Raw genomic sequence first — 23,514 nt, forward strand, 5'->3', positions numbered from 1 at the left:
AAACAAAAAGGAGAATAAGTCAAAATTTTGTATTAGATAATAAGTATTCTTCAGAATTAGTTGAAATCTGTGGCCATAATAAAAAATTTTAAGATGAAATTGGCCATTGCAAAGATGATTAACATTGGCTAATAATTAAAAAAAGGGGTCCAAAAAATTGTGGAAATTACATGGAATTTGTTGAAAAATCTCAAAAAATAAATAAATTAATAGTATGTCAAAAGTTAGAATGAAAATGACAAAATTTACATGTCCTAGCAACACAACATGACAACAACCTTATATATATTTCATGTATATGTCAAAATAATATATAGGCACTGACAAAATTAATTAATCATCTTCACCAAAATACAATTAATAATTAATTAGACACTAAAGGGAATATCAACTTAGTGAATGAAGTATGTTACTGCCAATGCCAACAACATTAATACGTATGCAATCCCTTGGTCAATTGTTGTTCCTGAACACAACAATAAAATTAATTAGCCAAAAAATGACTTTTAAATAATATTAATTAGCTAAAAACATATAAGACTATTAAATAATCAATAATTATCTTATGAGTGACATGGTTATGTAAAGTAAACAACAGAAAAAGTATTATTTTTCCTAGTAGAGTAAAAAAAAAAATGGTAATGAGTGCTTCTCCCCTTATATAAGAGTAAATGGAAATCGAATATCGTGTGAAAAATAAAAATATAAAACCTAATAATAAAAATTAACCATAACATTTTAAGCTGCCTAATTTGGCACCAAAATTCTGTTGAACATCATGTTCAACAATATCATTTCTACCAAAACAAATGCAAAGAACATCTAAATCAAACCTAAAAGATGTTTTTTTTTGCGGAATTTAAGATTTGAAGTTTATGAGTTATTATCATCATACAGTAATTTCTTATCATATATTTAAGTTACAGATAAAATTTATTAGATTCTAATAACTCAAAGACGATTCAGATCTAAGTCAAATGTACCATAATAATGATTTAATCATCAAATATATATATATAAAAAAAACTAAAACATGTCTAGAAAACTTAGATAAAAATTAATAAATTCACATAAACTCGTAAAAAAAAAAAATACCATCACTTGCCGGAGCAGGGGCCGGAGCATAAGGCTGTTGGGCTTGAGCAGTAGGCAAAGCGATGGAGAAAATTAAGGCAAATGCAACAAAGAAGCCAAACATCACCTTACTAGAAGAACCATTAATTGCCATTGTTAGTTAGTTAATTAATTAATTAATTAATTATTAATTATTAGTAATTAATATATTTCTTCAACTCTCTCTGCGAACAGCTCTTTTTATCTTGTAAGATTTAAAAAAAAAAGAGCTTTATTCGCAGAGAGAGTGAAAGAAAAAATGTATCAAGCGAAAAAAGAAATTTTTCACTTCAATTTCACAACAATCTTTTAAAAAAATTGTTTCGAAAAATTGTGATCGATGAAAAAGTTTGAGATATGTAAATGTTATTTTGTTTTATAATAGTAAGTAATATATTATTTTTTTAAAAAAAATTAATTTGGATGAATGAACTTAAAAATCGGTAATTGGTAAGAATGTGGGGTTTGGAAAATGTACTGGGAGGGAAAAAGTCATCTAACATTATTATTAGGTTGTTATCTATTCCCCACCCTTAGTTGGCGCCATATTCTTTGCCTTTGCATCTTTCCACAATTGTATTGTTGGGCTTGTTGCATTCAATTTTTGCGTAAATTATATAAATCTCATAATTTTAATATAAAATAATATTATTTTTAATAAGTTTTTAGTTATATTAATTTTTTAAAAATTAAAAAAATCGAATATAATGATTGAAGCTTAATATATTAATATGTAGTTTGATTAAATTAAAACTGTTTCGGATATTAATATTTAGCTCGGATATATTAAAATTTAGTTCGAATAATAATATGTAGCTCAGATACATTAAATACTAACTCAAATATATTAATAAGTAGCTCGGATACATTAAATACTAGATAAGAATATATTAATATGCAGCTCGAGTACATTGAAGAGATAAATTTTTTTAAAAACAACAGGGGATAATGAAAATAAGTGAAACAAGTGTATATTTCTATAATTTGTCCTTGTTTTTTTTTATGTCCAATTGTAGGCTTAATGTTTTGGGCCATCAACTCTTTAAATGATGCAAAAGGCATTGACCCACCCTGGTCAAGTAGATTCGTTTGTATTTGACGATCTCGCTCAGTCTCTCTTCTTATGTATATACATTTCAAAATGTATCTGATATTTGAGATATATATATCTATAGTGATTTACATATACGTGGGATATACATACAATTCAAAAAATATGTATTAAAAAAACAAAAATACATGTTTTTCTTTTTTTTAATATCATTGGTGGTTCGAGATATACTATTGATAGTAGCAAATGCCGTGCTTGTTAGGCATATATTGGTATATAATTGGTGCATATGCATGAACCATTTTAAATACATAGGAAGAATATTTCATTATACTCATAAACAGATTGAACTGAATTTGTATAGATTAAAATAAATTAAGTTAATAAATAAACGAGTTATTAACTCATTCAAAAGTTATGTTAATGAAATAAGTATTAAAAGAATCGTAATTCAACCCGATCAATTTTTACTAAGTTGAGTTGTCTCAAGTGGATATAAGTAGCTATGATGTAATTAATATTGCAAGTACATAGCCACTCATCAGTCGTGTTCACTCTCTGATCATATATGCAAAAAAAAGTCAAGCAATTTGCTTCTACAATAAATTGGCCATGGGAAATAATTTTGCAGTTAATTTACATTGCTAGGTTTAAATATTGAAATATTAAAAAAAAAAAAAAATTTAATTATATCTTAGGAATGGAAGACATCATTCGCCTACGTGAACCTCGTGAGTAGAAACATGAGTTGTGATAGAATGATTGAGATTTCTTCACTTTTAATTAGAGACCTGACTTTGAGTTATTGAGTATTAAAAGAAAATCTTATTCAAACTATCATCGCAACAAAAAAAGATCTTTGCAAATGCTTTTGTTACAATATGTTTCAACTAGATAATTAATATATACGGGACTTCCATATTAACTGAGGTTATTAGTGATGTTGATATGAATATAGCCTTATTTTATGAGCTAAGTTTTAGAATTGAGCTATTTATACGTTTTAAGAAAGTTTATTATATATTATCAAAGATAGATTTATCGTGCTCAAGTTGAGCCTGCATATTATTTATATGATATTGAACAAAATTCTCATCCCGCAAACTTGCTTTTCGTTTGGAGTTAGTTTCAAGTTCTAGTTTCTTTATGAATATTTTACATCGAATCGTGTCAGATATAACAAATTCAGAGCCTGTTTGGCTCAGCTTAAAAGCTGGTCAAACTGACTTAAAAGCTGGTTTTTGACTTATTTAACTGTTTGGCAATACTCAAAATAGCTTATTTTAAGTTAAAAAAAACTTATTTTAAGCCAAAAGTTAAAAGCTGGGATAGGGGTGCTTTTTTTTTTTAAGCTTATAAGTTGTTTTAAGTTGACCACATTTTTATGTTTTTTCCCTTAATATTTTTATACAATCTCCAAATTACCCATATAACCCTAACATCTCTTTCTTCTATTTTTCCCTTTTCACGTTTGACATAACAACTTCAGCACTTTTATCCAAACGCATAACTGCTTATTTTAAAAATAAGTTTCAGCACTTTCAAAAGTACTTTTTTAAAGCTGCTTTTATTAAGCCCATCCAAACGGGCCCTCAGAATTCAGCCATAGTTATCGATTGAATATTGAGCAAACACGATATTTATTTGATTAATTCATATTGCCTCATGGACACGATAAAGGAACATATAGTACTACTTGTAATAAATGAAAAAAATAAATAAAATCTATCCAATGGATTTAGATGAAGTATTCAATATAGTGGTTGCAAAACCTTACCACAACTACATGCAATATTATTTTCATATATAAAGAAACGGAAACTCGTTACTAAATTTATGGCTAAATAATTCATAGCTAATCTGAATGATTCATCTCCATTAGGGATCAAAAACTGAATAAAAGAACGAAAAAGAAGTAAGCAAATTTTAATACTTGAATTTTTTTCCTATATTTATGGACAAGATAATATGTTTCTAAGATTGTGAGATTATAATAATATTTATACTTGATATATAATGTATTTATTAATTAAATCATGGTTAGAGCTTAACGTTAAAAAATTAAATCTTAATCATTTATTTTAACCTATGACACGTGTCATTACTCCAAATAGGAACTTGGAGAAAATGGAGAGAAGCAGGATCCAAAGTATAGTAGCTACATTAATAATTCTTACAAAATTTATTCAAATTTTATTGAAATAGTTGACTAAGCTCACAATATCATTACACCATATATAGTAAATTAAATTAAATTAAAGCAACACCTTAATCTAGGGAGAAAATTAATATAGAACACTATACTAATGTTCCTATAGGATACATTATGACATATCACATTATTTCAATAATATACTAAAACCATGACTATGATCATAGTTCAATATTACAATTTCTAGTATAGAATTCATACTTTTTCAGTAACGTTCAGTTAAATCTACAGAACTCGTCCATTCACGTATTTAATTTTGGCTAGGCCAAAGGAAAGCTCCCATAGCAAACTTCCCCTTGTGATTGACATCTCCGATCACCGGTAGTCCATATTGTCTGAGAAGGCAATTGAGTTTCCACATCGGCATCGTCTCGTAATCGGATTTTTTGTACCTTGGATAGTGCAATGGCATCTGAAAATTACTACTAGTACATGTAGAAGTGAAACATGATTTTGAGTTTTCTATTTTGGTTGTGTTTTGTAGTAGTTGTACTTGAGATTGATTATTTTTGTTTTGGTTCAATGAAAACATGGTTGTTGTAGTATATGAAGAGTTATTATAAGGGCAAGCACCACTTCCACTCATGATTCTTATTCTTTGTGATTTCTCAACAATATACATAATGTAACATCCTTTTTATAGCCATGGGATGAGGCTAGTTATTACTCGAAGACCAAGTCAGAGACTACTAGGCATTTCACTAACGAATATAATTGAAAACCTTATAGTATATTAAATGAATGAATGTTCTATGAGCTACTTTATTAATGACATATAGTTCCAAAAAAAAAGGGTGAAATGATTTTGTTTCATGTCTTTCATTAACTTATCGACTTATACATGCTTCTAATGAAATTTTTTGTTTCAAATATATCCCAAAATTATTTAATAGATCAAATATGCTCCTCACAAAGTAATTAATATAGGGGTATGTTTGGACCTTTTAAATAAATTTCTAAAGAGATATATTTTGACATTTTTAATTATTAGTGATGTATTTAGATAGACCTCCTAACTTAATTTCTCAAGTGCATGCTTCCAAGTTCCAACAAATATATGCATATATTTACAAGTAAAGGAATATAAATTGCACAATTCGTATAATTCAAATATTATACGGATTAAAATCAGAATTTATCAATAATTAAAGGATCAAAAATGAATTAAGCCTATGTTATATCTTCGTTAGGTAAATTAGTAGAACGAATCTAGTCGAATTTGAGTCATGTGAATGAAATAGACTTTTGACATAAAATTCGTTTGAGAAAACGAGAAAAACATCTAAAATTGCGGAAACATATTTAAATAAGCCCCAAAATAAACGGAATTGAATTAACAGCCATTTTCAACTCTGAAATCCAAAAGAAACTACTTTTTCATTTTCTTGATTAGGTTGGAAGAAAAAAATGAACAAAAAGAAACCAAAAATCTTATAAGAATAAACCTTATAAATACATTGGTTCTTTTGTCATTTTTTAAAACAACCTACAATTTTTTCACCCTAAGGTAATTTTTAAATTTTGTGTTACCATAGTCACATATAATTTATATAATTCTTTTCTGAAGATTTTGTTACCAGAAAGTTGGTTTCTTGATCAAATAAATAAAGGATTGGTGCTGAATTTCTATTAGATTCATCACAATCTAATAGAATTCAGCACTTTTCCTTGTCCAAGTTGCAAAAATCTAGCTCAATTTTGCCTATTTTTGTAGTCGGTATGCGTTTTTTCATTAATCCTGATTTTTTTGGCTTCATAATGTATCGATAAGTATTTCGTTATATGAAATAATGATTATTCATATAGCTAACTGACCGAACCTCAACTTGTTCAAGACTTAGACGTAGTTGTTTATTTGATTATATATGTGTGAAGCTTCACATGATGCAATTTTCTTGCCTGTTCTACTTGCTATAAATGCTAAATTAGTTTTTATGTCATGATGAATTACAATTAATGGTTCAATATACCTTATTTTTGGATGTATACAATGAAATTTCTACTAATGTTGCTCTAATTCCATATATATTATCAAACCTCTGTATAACAACGTTTTTTTTCCCAAATGCTATAGCGAAATGTTGTTAGTCCAATAGAAAACATGGTTGTTATAGTGAAATATTTGGGATGATTGTTATCGAGAAGTCTGACTATAATGTGTCTTGTACTCTTGAAGCTGAATGGATCAATTCAGGCAGATTGGTGAGGTAGTTGGGAGCTTAAATGCTTTAATGGTATTGAAACATGACATTCAAATAAACCAGAAGCAATGTTGTCTTCTGTTTGACATGTATGTACAAGCTTTCGACACGATTTCCGAGGGGATCAAACATAATTTAAGGTTGAATGAGAGGAACACAAAGTGGAGAGCACTTGAACATCCAATGAAAGAGCTTCATAGGATCTTTAAAGAAGGTGAAATGTACATAAAAAGTTGTTTGGATGTGAAAGATTTGTGGGGCAAAGCTATAAGTTTACATCTCAATAAGGACTGTGTTGAGTTTCATGTTCATAACTTGCTCTGTTGTTTCCCTGTTGTGATTGAGGCTATTGAGACAGTTGCAGAAGTCTCAGGATTCGATGAGGAAGATATGCAGAAGAGGAGGACTGCACTCGCTAAAAAGTACGAGGGAGAGTCAACGTGTGATCCAAGATTCTTTCAATGGATGTTTGGGAAACAATACTTGGTCACTAGAGAGATATGTAGTGAATTGGAGAGTTGTTGGAAAGAAGATAGATGGTATCTTGTTGAAATGATCAGTCAAAAGATGAATGTTGCAGAAAACTTGGCGATAAACGAGCATAGGCTAGCTGAGATATTGCTTAAGAAGCTAGAGGGATCAAAACAACTCAAACAGATTAAGCTCTTGCCTAGTTCAATCTTGATTGGAGCAAGTGATTATCATGTGAAGAGACGTTTAGGCTCGCGAGGAGGACATGTTAAGGAGATTCAATGGTTAGGAGAAACGTTTGCGTTGAGGAACTTTTTTGGTGAGCTGATTGAATCAGTAGTTGCTGAGATTTCTTTAGTTTATTCACTTTCACATCCCAACATTCTGCAATATCATTGTGGTTTTTACGACGAAGAAAAGAAAGAAGGATACCTTGTTATGGAGCTAATGAATAAAAGTTTAGCAACTTACATAAAGGAGCATTCGTGTCAGAGGAAGAAAGGACCTTTTTCTATCCAAGTTGCTGTTGATATTATGCTTCAGATTGCTCGAGGGATGGAGTATCTGCACTCGAGAAAGATCTATCACGGAGAGCTGAATCCATCTAACGTGCTCCTTAAACCAAGAAATCCTTCAGCGGAGAGTTATTTTCATGCGAAAGTTAAAGGATTTGGTTTAACATCTGTTAAGAGTAGTTATAAGGCTGCTGATGAAAATTCTGCTGAGTCTTTCATATGGTATGCACCAGAAATTCTCACTGAAAAGGAAAAACCAGAAAGCAAATGCACTTACAAGTATACAGAGAAGGCTGATGTTTATAGTTATGGAATGATATGCTTTCAACTTTTAACGGGGAAAGCTCCGTTTGATGAACATCTCCAAGGGGAGAAAATGGCGCAGAATATTAGAACAGGGGAGAGACCTCTCTTCCCGCATCCTTCACCTAAATATCTCGTTAACTTGACAAGAAAATGCTGGCAAATGAATCCAGACCTTCGCCCAAGTTTCTCTTCTTTGTGTAGGATTTTGCATTATATCAAGAAAGTACTTGTCATAAATCCAGGACATGGCCAACCTGAATGTCCTCCTCCACTCGTAGACTACTGTGAAATCGAGGCTGGCTACTCAAAGAAGTTCGCGGGAGAGGATAGCACTGGTTTGGCCCCGGTATCACAAATTCCATTCCAGATGTTTGCTTATAGACTTGTTGAGAAAGAGAGAATATCTGGAAACTCTAAAGACAAGCACTGGGATTCATCACATTATGGTCATTCGAGTCACAGGACAGCATCAATGCAGAGCGACAATGAGCATATGGATGCAATGGATGATCTCTTTTTCGGTCCAAGTGATCGAAGGTCAGTTTGCTCAGAGATAATAGAGAGTAAAGGTCCAAGATTCTGGGATCAGAGGACAGTCATCTCTGAGACACCACTTCGAAAAGTTTTCTCATTCGAGCAATTGTCAGTTAGTTCTGAGAGTCCAAAAGAGAAAATCCCAGCAGCAGCAACAAATGAAAAGCCAATCTATGATGATATTCTGGAAAGGAAAGAAATACTAATACCATCAGGTGATCAGTCTTCACCGCATGTTGATACAACACCACGGAAGGCCATTTCATCAATGAGAAAGAACAAAAAGCTGAATGTTATGGAAATCAAGGAGAATGTAATGTCTTCGAAAACAGATGACAGAAAACCTTCATCGAGTGAGCAGAAAATAGTGACTCCTGTGATTTCAGCGAAGAAAAATTCATCAGGTGATCAGATAATAACTCATTCCGAGATTCAAAAAAAGAAACATGCACCAGATGGTCAGAAACTAATAAGTTCTGCAACTCCAGAGGAGAAAAACTCATCTGACAACCAACAACCAAAAGATTCTCAAAGTCAAGAAAAGAAGCAGTCATCAACAGCTGCCAATGTCAAGAATATTCGTGGTGATCCTACGCAAAGGAAAGCTGTGTCAAGAAGAACAGAATCCAAGAATCCAGAGAAGAAAGTTCTATCAAGTCCGGAAGCCAATCAAAACTCAATTTCATCTGAGATTACAGCATCGAAACCAAGCAATTCAAAAGTAACTGCAAAGAAAGCACCATTTCACAAAAAACTCCAGGACAAAGAGAGTAGCACTACACCAGGTTAGCTCTTCCAACTTTTGTCAACTTGCATGTTTTTGTTATGAGAATATTTAACGTAAATGGCTTTTGAAGAAAAACTGACAGACCCATCACCAAGATCTTCACCAGCTAGAGCTAAGAGAATACAGTCATCAACTATGTCTTCTCCAACACGAAGCCTAAAAGGTTCATCTCCAAGATCACCTGCAATCACTACATATGGAAATGGATATCAATCCCCATGTGCATCACCATTAAATCCGTGTTCTCGTTATGCCAGAGTAAGCCGAGAGCCTCACTTGTCCTCAGCTATGAGCCCAAGTAGACCAAGGAAACTTCAGAGCATTAGCAATAACCAATCTGTGCACAACAATTAACAAAGTTAACGCGGCTTTCAATTTTCAAATTTGACTAGAACAACTTTGCAGCTAAAAAATTTTGAAGCAAAGGATGGTTAATATTTGTATATTATGCTTATACGTTAAACTTTTTGATCTGTTGGAGGTCTACACTCCCTGGATTTCACAGGTTTTGAATGCTATTCAGCCATTCACAACTGCGAAACTTCATTTAAAAATATCTGCAATTTACATTTATAAATTATATTTTGCAGACTTTGATTCACGTCACATTGGTTTCACTTGAAAGAACGTAACAAACTTTTTGTCATCTATACCCCAAATTGGCACAAAAGAAATGGCAAAGCACTAAAAATTCAATTGACAAGTCAATGTACAACTTTTTTATATATTGCTATGTCAGGGTAAGGGAATTATGACATGTACAATAACTCATCGTCAACTATATTGCTTCCCAAGACATGATTTTACAATGCCCGTATCTATCTAGATGTACAAATGAACACCACACGCCAACAAAATTTATCTCGACTGCAATTTCATACGGACTTCACTAAGCTACACCGTGAGCCTTCCAAAATATGGAGGACATCAATATTCTGTTTAATCTGTTTTGCGGGATATCTCAAGATTCAGGCAATTATGTCTTCAGGAATGTACTTGCATTGCATCTTCAGGAACATTGCATATGTGGCCCTTGAGCGAGTAATTTCAGCAACCATTCTCTTTCCAGTTTAAAAAAGAAGACTCCCTCCGTTCAGATTCCAAAGTTTTTAACCAAACAACCCAAAATTGTCAAGACAAGTACCAGACTCAGGTCCCTTCTCAAAGTTTAGCCTTAAAACTTTTTAGTGAAGATATCCCAGAAATTACCAAGGAAATCATACAGCTGCATTTCAACATGATCCATACAAAGCTTCCCAGGAAACCTGACGAGAAAGGAGCAAATGAAGACTGCGATTCTTCAGCTGGTCTATGTCTAAACCAACTCGAGCAGTTTTATGCAGCCACTGGAACTGGCAGCCAGAACAGTGTTTGACTTTTGTCTCCAGCAAACACTTGAAACAAATTGTCCATTGTCGTCATCAGTCTCTTTACCAGAGATTGGATCAATAGAGCCAAACTTGTGAGAAGTAATAGGCATAGGCAGAGATTTGTAATAAGCAAAGACCTGCAGGGAAAAAATAAGCCTATAAATAAGAAGTCCTCTCCTTTTTCTGTATGCTTTTCTATTTCACTTTGTTTGGATGTCAACAAGTTGTCAGAGAGTTACAGCAAAGAAAAAGTAACTGGAAAAAATAATTTTCAGCATGCAATGCTTGATAGGAGGAGGAACCTGTAAAACAAGAACAAACCGTCTGCTTTCATGTTTCAAATTCCGAACATGTTGCAAGACATGATTCAGAGGAATTTAAGTGTCAGCTGCCTTTCACTTTCTTGTTAATTTCCAACACTTTCCTATCTTAGCAGCCAAAGGCTTTGGGTCAAAGAAATTTCCAGGAAATTGTCTACCACGACAGCTTGTCATAATAAAAAAAGTTGGCGCAATAGATGCACAAAACGATAAATACACACACTGTATTACATTTGCAAATTCTGTGTTCTTAGCATGGGGGTTTCATTGCGTAAAAACTACATGTAAGAATATCTTTTACATATGGCTCCTTTAACTCAATGCAGAAAGTGAATTAAATAACTCTTCTTTTGCAAAGCATAATATGGTTGCAAATGAGGAAATTCAACTCAACAACAGTGCAACACTGATTCATTTTTCTGGGGAAGTGAATGACACAAATGACTAGCAAGATGTGTTTCTTCTGCAAGACACAGAAAAAAACTAGGACCTCAGTTTTACTATATTTTTGCAAGAAAACTAAAATGTAGGAGACAGCCAATAACTTGATCAAACAAATCAACATTATCAATGTCAATGGTACGTGACTGTATATTGAATAGGTAAGGGTCAAACTTAACACCTCAACCCTCCCTTCCTATTAGTTCCCATCTTCAGTCATAGCAATAGAAGAGATTCATATGGTTGTATTCCTCATTAAAACAGGGAGCAAGGAACCTACCTCATTTGTTTCTGACCCGCAAGTTATGTATCCATTGTTCACAGATAATCCCACAAAATTCTAACAATAAAAGACAAGATGTCAGTTCATACAGAAATAATGGTACTGATAGCGAAGATAGTATGATTAAGCAAGCAATTCAAAATTTTGGATCTCATAGATATACGACCAAAAATGACTGATATTCTATTAATAGCCAACCTTCTCATTGGTGTGCCCTTTAAGGGTTAAGACACAAGCATCGGTCGAATAGCCACTTGGATTGGTTTTATTGAGATCCCATATCTTCAAACTGTTGTCAGTGGATGCAGAAATGAGCGTTTCAGCATCCAAAAATTTTGCATAACTAACAGATTTCTCGTGGCCAGCCAATATACACCAAGGAGCTGAGGTATTACGAAGATCGTAGCAATAAGTCTTGTAATCGGCAGAGCTATAAGCCAGAAAATGACTGGAGTCAGGTGAAAACTGAACACTGCAAACATTTGCTTTGTTTCTGATCGTGCACACGCTGTTCTTCTGCACAGACGGAAAATTTGAAGCAATGAACTCCATGAAAAGAAGAGATAATATCACATATATGAAGAAAAAGTGGATATCTATTTTTCTATACCTTCATGAATATTTTGTTGAATTAATTTTTTCATTAAATTAGATTAAGTGGACTATGTACAGGTGACTTTTCTTTTCTCCGTGTTCAACAGAGATTATATATATGCTAATCTTTAGTGCCACTGCACCCAAAAGAAACAAGCAAGTGATTTTATGGACAAGTACTCAAGTAGAACATTCACATTCTGTCATATTCATTATTCTAATTTTGAGAGGAATGCACACGGTATAAATCCAAAATCATCTTAAACTTCTATTTCCTTGCATTTTACTGTACACTGAACTTCAAACTATGACCTTTTTTTTTGTCCAACAAGGAGGTTTGTGTTGGAAGGAGGGCAGGGGGGAGGGAACTTCTCAATCAAAACATGGAGATATAATATAGAATAGCATGAAAGAGGGAAGCATGCCTCATTGATGCTCCAAAGTTTCACCAAATGATCGTCACTTCCACTGGCTAACTTTGTGGGATCCACACGAGAAAAATCTACAGACCATGCCCTTTCATTATGCTCAGTCAAATGCAAAAAAGCTTGACCAGTAGACACATCCCATAACTGAAATCATTCCCAAAGTCACGAGGTATTCAGATAAAAGTAGTGAAGTTAACACCAGCATTTACAGGTCAGATTTATGAGCAGCAAAACAATATTGCGAAAATTAAGCAGTATGTCAAAAACATTATACAAGGGTGAATAAACATCACAGTTATTAAACAAAACAAAGACCAGGAAAATCAAATTGGGTGAAAAAGAGGACAGACCGGATGAGATGCAAAGTCTACAAGTTCATATTTTATTTGTTGTTTAAATAACTTATATCAAAAGGGAAATTAGGAGATATGCAAAAAGAAATCAGGTAGTTATGTCATACAAGGATCATAGCCAACCCTCTCTCAGTTGAAAGTGCTCCAAAACCAAAATTAATTCTAGTGGATGAACCAATTTATCCTCTGGAACAAGGGTACAACATTCACACAGTCAACGTATCACATTCACCACAACTTTTCTACATGCTCTGTATTGCTAAAAAAACGAACAAGAAGAAATATGTAAGTTGCCTAGATATAAGCGAAACAGATATATCCAAGCCTCTTATGCTACAGTGCAACTCACTCCTTAAGTGAAAGATGTGTGATGAACATAAGCCTTTATAAATTGAGTCGACAAAAATTCAGCATGGAGCGCCACATTCGGAAGATAATTTCCTTCTAACTATAAATCACCTCAATAGTCATCATAAGCAATAACTATGAGCAAGGGACAGGTTCAACATACATACAAGGCAATACTCTACCCATGCCACTGACAGAAAACTAAAACCAAATACACACCTTAACCGCTCCATCATAGTCAGTGGTAGCCAGATAGTTCCTGATATAGTTGTTCCAGCAAATGCAGCTGAGCTTAGATTTGTTTGACATTTCAATAATTGGGTAATGAATGTCAACAGAATCATTAAAGAGGGCATGATACTCAAATACTTTAATTTTCTTCGACACCCCACCAGCAGCTAAATATTCCTCGTCCCTGTCAAAGCTCAGAGAACAAATGACATTTGCAAAATTATTCAGATCTGCATTTCTTAGTATTCCCCTTGCTCTGAACTTGCTATACCGACCATACTTGCATAAGCCATCAAAGAAACCTCCAAGACGATCTGTGGGTCTATACTTCTCTTTATCATTTTCTGGCGAGACAAAGTTCTCCTGATTGTTAAAAAGTTCTTCAGTTCTACGGACCATGGCAACATTATCAGACGGCTGAATATTGGATCTCATGGAGGAGTAAGCACTCTCAAGCTGCTTGATATTCTTGATCAATCTAGTTTCATTTTCACATACAGGTGGAAGCTTTGGATACTCATCTGAACTTGATGCTCCTTTCTGAATAAACCTGGTCTGCCGCTGAACAAGAGACTCTGGGTGTGATGACGGAAAAAGGGCTTTGCTGCTTCGACGCCTCTGAACCTCTTGGACATCTGCTTCTATACATTTGAGTTCTTCCACTAACTTTGTGGCATCCTTCTGCTTTTGATCTTTCAGTGACATGAGGAAGTATAATAATAACTCTGACTCAGATTCCTCTTCGTGAATCGATGACAGTGAGACATCTCCAGGTAATTCTTTAATCTCAGCAATAACTCCAGATTGTAAGATTTCCCTGTTCCATACCAGTAATGAGATAGCTGAATTACTGCGAAAATACTAATGAAAAGGAAAGACTGAAAAAGAAACTGGCAGGTTTCAAATTTCAAAACACTCATAACTACACATTAACGAGTCACATTCAGAAAACCACAGTCTTATAGCAAGCAAAAGTTAAAACTTCCGCCCTGGAACTTGTAAATTCATCTTATTAAAAATAATCCTTGTAGTTCGTTATGCATAGATCAGACCTAAAGTTCCATAACTAATCTCTCCATAAAATGATTCTCTCTATTTTTTCATTAAATAACATCTCCTGACGAATAATTTTAAAATCAAAAAGACTGTTTGAGAAAGATGCCACTTATTCCAAGGTTCAACAGTCAACTAGAAAATGATTTTATGCACAAAATGATATGCTAGCCTCATCTGTTCTGTTTATGAAGAATATGTCTAACCAGCACTCTAGGGAAAGAAAAGAACATTGAATTGAAAAAAAGGCTTGACTACCACTGTTCTCAAAACTAAGTTTAGAGATGCTGGACAAGCTATACTCTATCGGTGAAACTGCAAAGCGGATCTGTAGTCATGTGAGTTGAAACAGCTTGCTAGTTTCAGTACCTCCAGATGTAAAAGACTCAACACCCCTTGTACAAAAGCCAAAAAAACTTGAAGCTCTTGTAAATGGCTGCACTTCCCTTGAGTGTCATTTCTAATAAAAGTACATCAATTAGCACAGATAACAAATTGGACTATAATGTCCAAACTTTAAGTCATGAACAATATCATACTTTGGAAGCCCTAGCTCGATCATAATCTAATTATTTTTTTGTCCCTTTCCTTACGGTCATGTCTGCCATCACAATTGATAACTTTAGAGGTATCAACTATCTGAAAGCTCTCTAAATCACCAATAGTATCTCAAACACTAAACGAGTTCAGTAACTGAACTTTTTAGGTCAAACTCTTTCCATAAGGCATTCACAGCATTCCCATTCAAGAAGCCAAGATAAAACAAACAGAACCAGAAATTTTGACCACCTTGTTGTTGGACGTGCTGAAGGTTCTGGATGGAGCAACCAAAGACAAAATCCAGCTTCTTTGGGATGCTCTGATAGGAAACAAGAGGGAAGAATCCTATGGCGAAGATCCAGCATTGCAGCAGCATGAGAGCTTTCACAGTCAAATGAGGCAAGCAACTGAAAGACAAAGAAAAACTTATGAGTAATGAAAATACAGTATCAACCGAGTGCTCTAAGACGGACACTTAAAATATGGAGAAAAGTAATTTGTTTGCTTACTGAACAAAACCTTAGCACATATTTTTTTTTTTGATAAGGTAAGTAATTTTATTAATGTGGGATAACTCAAGGATACACTTTACCAAAATGTAGAGAGTCTACACAGAATTAGGAGCATCTATGTATTGTAGATACATATTCTGCCATGTCTACAAAGACTAAGGATGATTGTGAACGTATCTTAGAGGAAGTAATATAAACAATAGACCTTGTTAGAGAAGTCATGACAAATTTCAGATTCTAACACACCCTAGCTAATGAAACTTATATATGGTCCACCTTATTCACTAATTAAGCTAGAAACAAACTATCCACCTCACTCAAGACTTCAACATCACATGACCCCCATCGTACTCCTGTCTAACTTCCAAAGTATTCACAGCACTAGTTGGGACCTCTAACAAATAACAACAGAATGGTGAAAAACCCCAAACTCTAGAAGAGATGATGAGATCAAGAATGAATTTCATTGTACTCAGAAAGATAAATCTCATGCCAAAGTGATTGAACTTCCTGCATAAATGAGACAAGAAAAAGAAAAGATTTTGACTAGAAGTTTATGTTGAAACCTCAAAGAGAAGAACCCCCAGGCAGTAGATATTTGATGAAAATGTGCAGCCACCCTCAGTAAACTGCTCAGGACTGGTGTACCACTTCTCCTCCAACTTAAAGCTCATGGAAGTCAGCGATGGTTTTGACATAATGGATAGCTGAGGCAATCTAAATTTGCTCGGGTTGTTAGGTTCTTTCTTGAGGCAATCCTCTTCATTTGACTCATCTTCATAGCCTGGTGCAGCATTTAATTTTGTGTTTCTGGAAGCGGATTTATGGCCTGACATGAAGGGATATTGAGGCCACTTCATCTTCTGGTGCATGTTTTCACTAAGTTTTTGCTTCTTTACACAAGGATCAACCAGGGATGAAATATTTTTCCCAGCTGAACTTCTCTCTTTCTGGTTATTCTCTGACAGGGAAACACCTCGATCAACCACATATTCATTCAACTGAGAGCGTACAGATGCTCCACTATATACAACTTGGTTTGAGTGCAATAATTTAAAGCAAGATGGACGCAAGTCTTGTACACTAATTCCTTGAGAGTGAGCAAAATCCACCAAACCCAGAACTTGTTTGAAGATGTACAAGCCTTCATCTTTGTTTAACTTATTCCCCCCAGCTTTCAGCCGTTCTCTTAAACTGATCCCATCATGATAGACGTTGGGATTAACAAATGCATCCATGCTTGCAACAGTGGAAGAAGCATTAGTACACTGCGAATGAATCTGTCCTCGAGACTCACTAGCAGATACTCGGGGTAACTGTGTTTTGCAGATGATTCCTTTGCCTTTCAATGTGCTTTTCACAAAATACTGGGAAAACCCCGACTTGGAGATAATCTTAGTACGGATACCCTCAGGAGAGGATAATACATTGTTCAAAATAGCTTTATCACCATTACTCTGCAAATTTTCTCCGCCTAGATTATGGTTTTCATTTGATGTGTTCTGGTTCTGATTCAGAAGTCCGGTAAATAATGTGTCTCCATCTTCTTCCTCCCAGATACCCGATGATGCCCTACACCTGTCTCTATAGGCAGCTTCCCCATGTGAGCTTGCGCATGCAGATCCCCCTGCTAGCTGATAAAACCACTGGTTTGGTCTAATATGCATTGTTTCTTTATTGCCCAAGGTACCAACTACAGCCAAGTTTTTCCCATTGTAGTTTCTCAGAGTCAATTCTTCAACCATGAGCCCAGCATCATTCATACAGCGGGGACTAGAACTTGCATGTTCTGAAGATCCTATCCTGTCCAGATTCTTTCTGTCGAGAATATGTGTATAAAAATTGGGAGTAGTTTGGTAATGATCACCCTCACCAAGTGTGACTACTTCATGCGATTGCAGCATAATGGAGTTCCCAGACCTCAAAGCATACTCAATCTCCTTAATTCGAAGTTGTCTACCATCAATGGCATCCAGTCCGTTTACCTCATCGCCAATAGCTTCGTCAACAGCTTCATCCATAATGTCAATATGTTCTAGTTTAATAAAATGTTTCAATAGCACTGCAAATAGAACCTTGTCAAGGGACCGAAAAAACTTTAGATCATATGTTAAACTAGTGAGATGACTCAAGCCAAAGGGTAAAACTAGTGCATCGTGATAGAAAAATAAACAATATTTTCCATTTTCTTTTGTTTGTCAAAAGGTGTTATAGTTAGTTCAAAATGGCACAGATCTTTCAGTAAAGCAAGCACCTTTAAAGAGAAAAGAAAGGAGGGATGGCAATGGGGCGGGGCGGGGCGGTGCGGATTGAAGTGGTTTTTTTTAAAATTAATGTGGGGCAGGTTGCAGGTCTATGCCTTATATGCGGATTTTTACTTTTTACATGTAATAAGAGTGATAGTACATTATCTATTAAGATAGTTTCTTTAAAGTTACTAAAATATTAAAAATAGTAAATGAAAATGGTTAAATGAAAACTAATACAATTTCTTACATGCTTCCCAATTAGGCTCTAGAAAATAAAATTTTAAGTCATTATCTATTAAATTAATACAACTCAAAAAATGACTTAAATTTTACGAATTTTATTTTTGGTATCAAACTTTACAAGAAAAGGAAAATATAAAAAAATTATGCGGGGCGGGGCGGGTTGAAGATTTTAAAAAGAAATTGTTATGCAGGGCGGAGCGGGGCGGATTAAAACTTTTGCGGGTTAAGCTCAACCGGCCCTGCCCTGCCCCGCGCCGCCCCATTGCCATCCTTACTCCCCACTAAACGGCAGAGCATTAAAACAATCGCTGACAGTGGCACCACACCAGATCAATTTTTTGGTCAAATTGTTGATCATGAGATTATATGTGCATATCACCAGATAGCTTCCACCAAGAAACCTTCATCTAGTCCACCAAATAGACCACCTTAAAATGATACATAATTGTCATTGTATCATAAATTGAAGCATGAGCAGATAGTCAAACAATCAAATGACCACATACATGACAGATATTCAAAGGGGAGCTACCAAAATGGGAACCCAAGAAAAAACCTTGTTTTGGCATATTTCTTCGAGAATCTGAAACAAATCTTAGTCTAGTCAAAGGTTGTTAGCCATACGCAATAAGGAGGGATCTCATAGCGTAGATGAGGCAAAATAGAACTACTAATGAGGATGCGCATTGATTATAGGCAGTTTAAGAAAGTGACCATCAGGAATAAGTATTCTTATATTGTGTATTCATGACTTGTTTGATCAGCTTTAGGGTGATTTAGTGAACCCAAGGAAAAACCTTCTCTTGGCATACTTCTACGAGAATCTCAAACAAATCTTAGTGCTTGGCAAGACTGTTAGCCAGAAGCAAAAAGGAGGGATCTCATAGCATAGCTGAGGCAAATAGAACTATTAATGAGATCACGTATTCCATGTCAGAGAAAATGCTTTGCTTCTACAAGTCAGAGCAATATCCTTATCAAAAAAAAATGATATGTTTATTTTTGCCAAAGGTAACTTGTACCATCAACAGAGGAATACTCTAGGAGTAGTCGAGTAAGAGAAGTTGTATGTTTGTAGGTTATTGCTAGTGGAGCTGGAATCAAATTGGAGGATGTTTAAATCAGGGAATTTGGTTAATTAGGTTTCCTTATTTTCTGATAGGGCATTTTTCCCACGTTGACTACAAAGCCCTACTACCTATATAAACATTGTTCCTATCCAATTTTTCTAAAAACTAGTTCAGAATTTCCTATAACTAGTTACATTTCCAAGAGAGAAGGAATTAAAACATCATTACCCTGTACAAGAATATCAAGCAACAGCACATCTAAGAAGATCTAAACAGTGATAATACCCTGAACCTCCAACTTTTCAGTTTCCCTATTAATCATGTACTCTACAAATGTTGGTAAAAATCGAACACACATTTTAAAGCACCAAAATTATTTTCAAATCAGCAAGCTTACCGGAGTAGCTTATTGTTGAAGTAGACAATATAAACCCTCAATATGTGTTCCACTATACATCAAAACTAAAATTCATTCCACGACTAAAAAGACTCTCTCTAAGGCAAATTAGGCAGCTAATTAACAACCAAGAGCAAAATTCTGTTATTTTCTTCTCTAATTCTTTTCTTCCATTAAACAATATAATAGCCTGAACATCCTTCTAGATTCTCTATTAACCACATACATCAAAATCAAACACACATTTTAAAGCAGCAAAATTATTTACATATTAGCAAACTTATCCAATACCTCAACATCCAGAATAGCTGAGTAACTAATTAACAGTACATCGATCAACTAAGTCATATCCAAAACCAGTAGGAGTTGACAATACAAACCTCTATATCCATTCCACTACACACAACATCTCATTCATACAGACACTGGGGGAAAAATCCTTTTAGGCAAATTTGAATAGCTAATTAACAACAAAGAGCAAAATTCAGCTATTTTCTTCTCTTTCATTAAGCAAGGAAACATCCTAATTTCTAGTTTCCCTATTAAGCATGTACTCCACATCACCATCCGAGCAAATTAAACACACATTTTAAACTATTTTCATATTAGCAAGGTTATCCAATACCTCAATAGCTTATCAACAGTGCATCAATCAACTAAGCCCTATCCTAAATCAGTAGAAGTATACAATATAAAACCTTCAAAACCCAATTCCACTAAACACAAACATTTCATTCATACCGACACTAAAAACAAAATAACTTTCCTTTTAAAGCAAATTAGGTTAGCTCATCAACAACAAATAACAAAACTCAGTTAATCTCGGTCCTATTTCATCTCTTCCACCGTCACAAAACAATAAAGTACGAACAGTTCAATTCACAACAGAGTGACGAAATAAATTGAAGCGATAAAGCGAAATATGAACATATTGAAACAATTTTGCAGCAAAACTTACCAATATTCGCCTGAGAAACGGAGAATCGACGGGAAGATGAGGGAGCAGAGGGAGGGAAAAGTCGATATGGAAGAGAAATGGTGAATTTTGTGAGCCATGGAAAAAAGGATTAAAAGAGGTTTTTGTGTGAAAGAGAAAGAGAGGAGAAAGAAGGGAAAGTCTTATCGGACTTACCTGAAATGGAAATAATATCTAAAACGCCTAAATTGAATATTTTATTATTCATTAATTACTAACCACTAATTAAATGTTTAATTATAGTGACTAGTGAGTAAGTATTGTTTTTTTAGGATTAAATAACATTTTTAGTCTTTTCATTATTGATAATATGGAGAAAAATATATTTTTTGTTTTTAAAGTGAAAATGTCATTTGGAAATTTGGTTATTTTTTAATATTTGTGAATAATTTGAAATGAAATATATATATATTGACGTTTTTAAATTTTTAAGTTGAATTCTAAAAATTCTTAAAGAAAGATATAGATTTGTAAATAGTTTGAAATGAAATATATATGTTAAATTTTTTAAAAGTTTTATGGTCAAATAAAAATTACATATTCATAATGAAATACCCTTTAAGCTTAATTGTCTCATCATTTTATTACGTTTTGTATTAGTGTACAATTAAATTTTTATCATTACTTCGTATAAAGATAATATACTTATAAAAGTTCAAATACAATATAATTCCTACGACCACATACATTTAGTTAAATGTATTAAGTCATACACTACAAAGATCAAAATAAAAAAAAAGTCCATAATTGATAGATCAAAAAAAGAATATTATCACTTCTTTTAGTTGAAAAGAAAGGAGTGTGATAATATATATATATATATATATATATATATAGATGTTCGTATACAATGAGTATACATATACACAATATATATGTAGTAGAAATTTTGATTTTATCTATTCATTTTTTTCTATGGCGTGTTTTGATCTTATCTATTCGTGAGTGAAGTAATACACTTCTATTAGGTAAAATTTATCAACATGTGAGTGTACATATTAAGCATGTATTTTTATTATGTATTTTTAACATGTAAAAATAAGGTTATAACATGTCAAAATCAGTTAGATTATGCTTAGTGGGTTCATATTTTCTTATTTATTTATTGAATAATTAGTGGATTTCTACCCAAAAAAAAAATCAAAATAACAAAAATTTAAATCGACACATATATTAATGCTTAAAACATTTATTGATAAGTTATAATAATTTATCTTTTTTTTATCTGTTAGCTAGGAAATCTGCCATTGATGTTTTATAAATATATACATGATAAATTTTGCTATAGTACAATAGCACGTAAATTATATAAGATATATACATTGCACTAGATCAATTTCATGTAACAAATTTTATTAGAAAGAGAGTATTTTAAATCTTGAGATCCTCATTTAAAAATCATCCGATAGCACAAATTCAATCAGACTTTATATTAATTTTTTTTTTGGTCTAAGCTGCTGATTAAAGCATATTTCCTTTTAATATGGTGCTTATTATATTTTTAAATTAGTACTTTTGAACATTAAAGTAGTGGTTATTAAATTTTCAGAAGCCACACAATACTTTAGTACTGATTCGACCCTTTTTTATATAATTTAGTATTGTTTTGTTGTGCTTACCCACTTGTTTGATTTTTTTTCTAAAGATAAGCTTGTGAATATAAAATGAAAGCACAAGAGAAAAGAAAATCTTTGATGAGATTTTAATGCATGTACAATAGATTTTTTTTTAGTTATATATACAATTATACATCAATAATATAAAATAATTTTCTATCACGATTGAATGTGGTCTCTATTTCTATATATATATATATATATATATATATATAAATTAGGCGAATTTCAATTTAAATTATAATATGTGAATTATTTTGAAATAAATTTAAATTAATCAAATTTTAATATAAATATAAAATAGAGTTGGGCATCATATGGTACATAAAGTATTTGAAGTTTTTGATATCGTACTTTTGCTATTTTATTTTCAAAATTATTATATTATTACGATATCAATTTAATTTGATATGGGGCCCAATCATACTCAAAAAAAGAGTTTGATCCTGGCTCAGAAGGAACACTAGCTATATGCTTAACACATGCAAGTCGAACGTTGTTTTCGGGGAGCTGGGCAGAAGGAAAAGAGTTTTGAAGTTTTATTTCGGTATTTTTGTGGCATAGTAAATTGATAGTAATAGTTCATTCAACTTCAACTAATATATACTCGTATAATAGAGTAGTATGACTTCAACAATTAAAAAAGATTTCCATTGTATTATACAAACAACTGTAGTCAAAGGTTCAACTTCTAAACATTTAGTTCATACTAATATTAGGTTGCATATTTGTTAGTATTTTAATAATATATATATTACTTATGTAAACTATATATTCAGTGTTGGAGTCAAAAATTTCACAAAGGGTATTTAGAAATAGCACAATAAAAACTCTTCTAAAAAAGTTTAACTGTTAAGATTCAAACACACGAGCACTACCCCATTCCAAAGAGGTGAAACCCACTAGGCTACAATAACTTATTGTGTTAAGTGTGTCCAAAATATACTATTTAATTATTTTGTGAATCATTTTACTTATATATACGGTATTTTAACACTTGGCTACCATGTGGCTAGGCCACTGTATATACTTCGATATGCTATTCGATATTTCGGTATGTTATTTCTATCGAATATCTAAAAAAAAAATCAAATATCATAATATCAAAATCAAGACATCAAAAATTTCGATATGATGTGATAATTCGATATTACTATACCATGCCCACCCCTAATATAGAATATCAAAAGGCAACAAAAAATTATTCCCTTCATTTCGTAACTTTTACATCAAGAGTAGAAATACGTGATATAAATTTAAATTAATTAATATCCCTCTCTATATGAATATCAAATATTAT

At 33.1% G+C, this 23,514-nt stretch overlaps 2 protein-coding genes and 1 long non-coding RNA gene across 10 annotated transcripts; 1 reads left to right on the plus strand and 2 right to left on the minus strand.

The window, feature by feature from the left end:
* Positions 1-268: 268 nt before the first annotated feature.
* Positions 269-1,783, minus strand: LOC138338091 (uncharacterized). Its single transcript, XR_011211336.1, has 2 exons — positions 1,106-1,783; positions 269-466 (listed from the first exon to the last, which is right to left on the minus strand). It is a non-coding gene; the product is annotated as an uncharacterized lncRNA (long non-coding RNA).
* A 3,958-nt stretch (positions 1,784-5,741) lies between these two features.
* On the plus strand, positions 5,742-9,791 carry LOC101264143 (uncharacterized). 4 transcript variants are annotated; one of them, XM_019215271.3, is made up of 3 exons: positions 5,742-5,883; positions 6,553-9,188; positions 9,261-9,791. In XM_019215271.3, exons 2-3 carry the CDS (start codon positions 6,557-6,559, stop codon positions 9,542-9,544), a joined length of 2,916 nt encoding a protein of 971 aa, XP_019070816.1. In that variant the 5' UTR covers positions 5,742-5,883; positions 6,553-6,556; the 3' UTR covers positions 9,545-9,791. The 4 variants fall into 4 exon arrangements, with proteins under 4 accessions (XP_019070816.1, XP_019070817.1, XP_010325368.1 ...); XM_019215272.3 differs by having other exon boundaries at positions 9,273-9,791; XM_010327066.4 differs by having other exon boundaries at positions 5,860-6,093.
* A 73-nt stretch (positions 9,792-9,864) lies between these two features.
* LOC101263834 (protein SPA1-RELATED 2) lies at positions 9,865-20,770 on the minus strand. Of its 5 annotated transcripts, XM_026032459.2 has the most exons (9): positions 20,581-20,718; positions 18,482-18,583; positions 16,230-17,725; positions 15,401-15,558; positions 13,547-14,375; positions 12,624-12,770; positions 11,803-12,120; positions 11,602-11,661; positions 9,865-10,697 (listed from the first exon to the last, which is right to left on the minus strand). In XM_026032459.2, the coding sequence occupies exons 3-9, from the start codon at positions 17,682-17,684 to the stop codon at positions 10,506-10,508; spliced, it is 3,159 nt and encodes a 1,052-aa protein (XP_025888244.1). In that variant the 5' UTR covers positions 17,685-17,725; positions 18,482-18,583; positions 20,581-20,718; the 3' UTR covers positions 9,865-10,505. The 5 variants fall into 5 exon arrangements, with proteins under 5 accessions (XP_025888244.1, XP_025888243.1, XP_019070818.1 ...); XM_026032458.2 differs by lacking the exon at positions 18,482-18,583 and having other exon boundaries at positions 20,581-20,770; XM_019215273.3 differs by lacking the exon at positions 18,482-18,583 and having other exon boundaries at positions 16,230-17,738; positions 20,581-20,735.
* Between the last annotated feature and the right edge of the window lie 2,744 nt (positions 20,771-23,514).

Source organism: Solanum lycopersicum, chromosome 8 (assembly GCF_036512215.1).
Source record: "Solanum lycopersicum chromosome 8, SLM_r2.1".
Lineage (NCBI taxonomy): Eukaryota > Viridiplantae > Streptophyta > Magnoliopsida > Solanales > Solanaceae > Solanum > Solanum lycopersicum.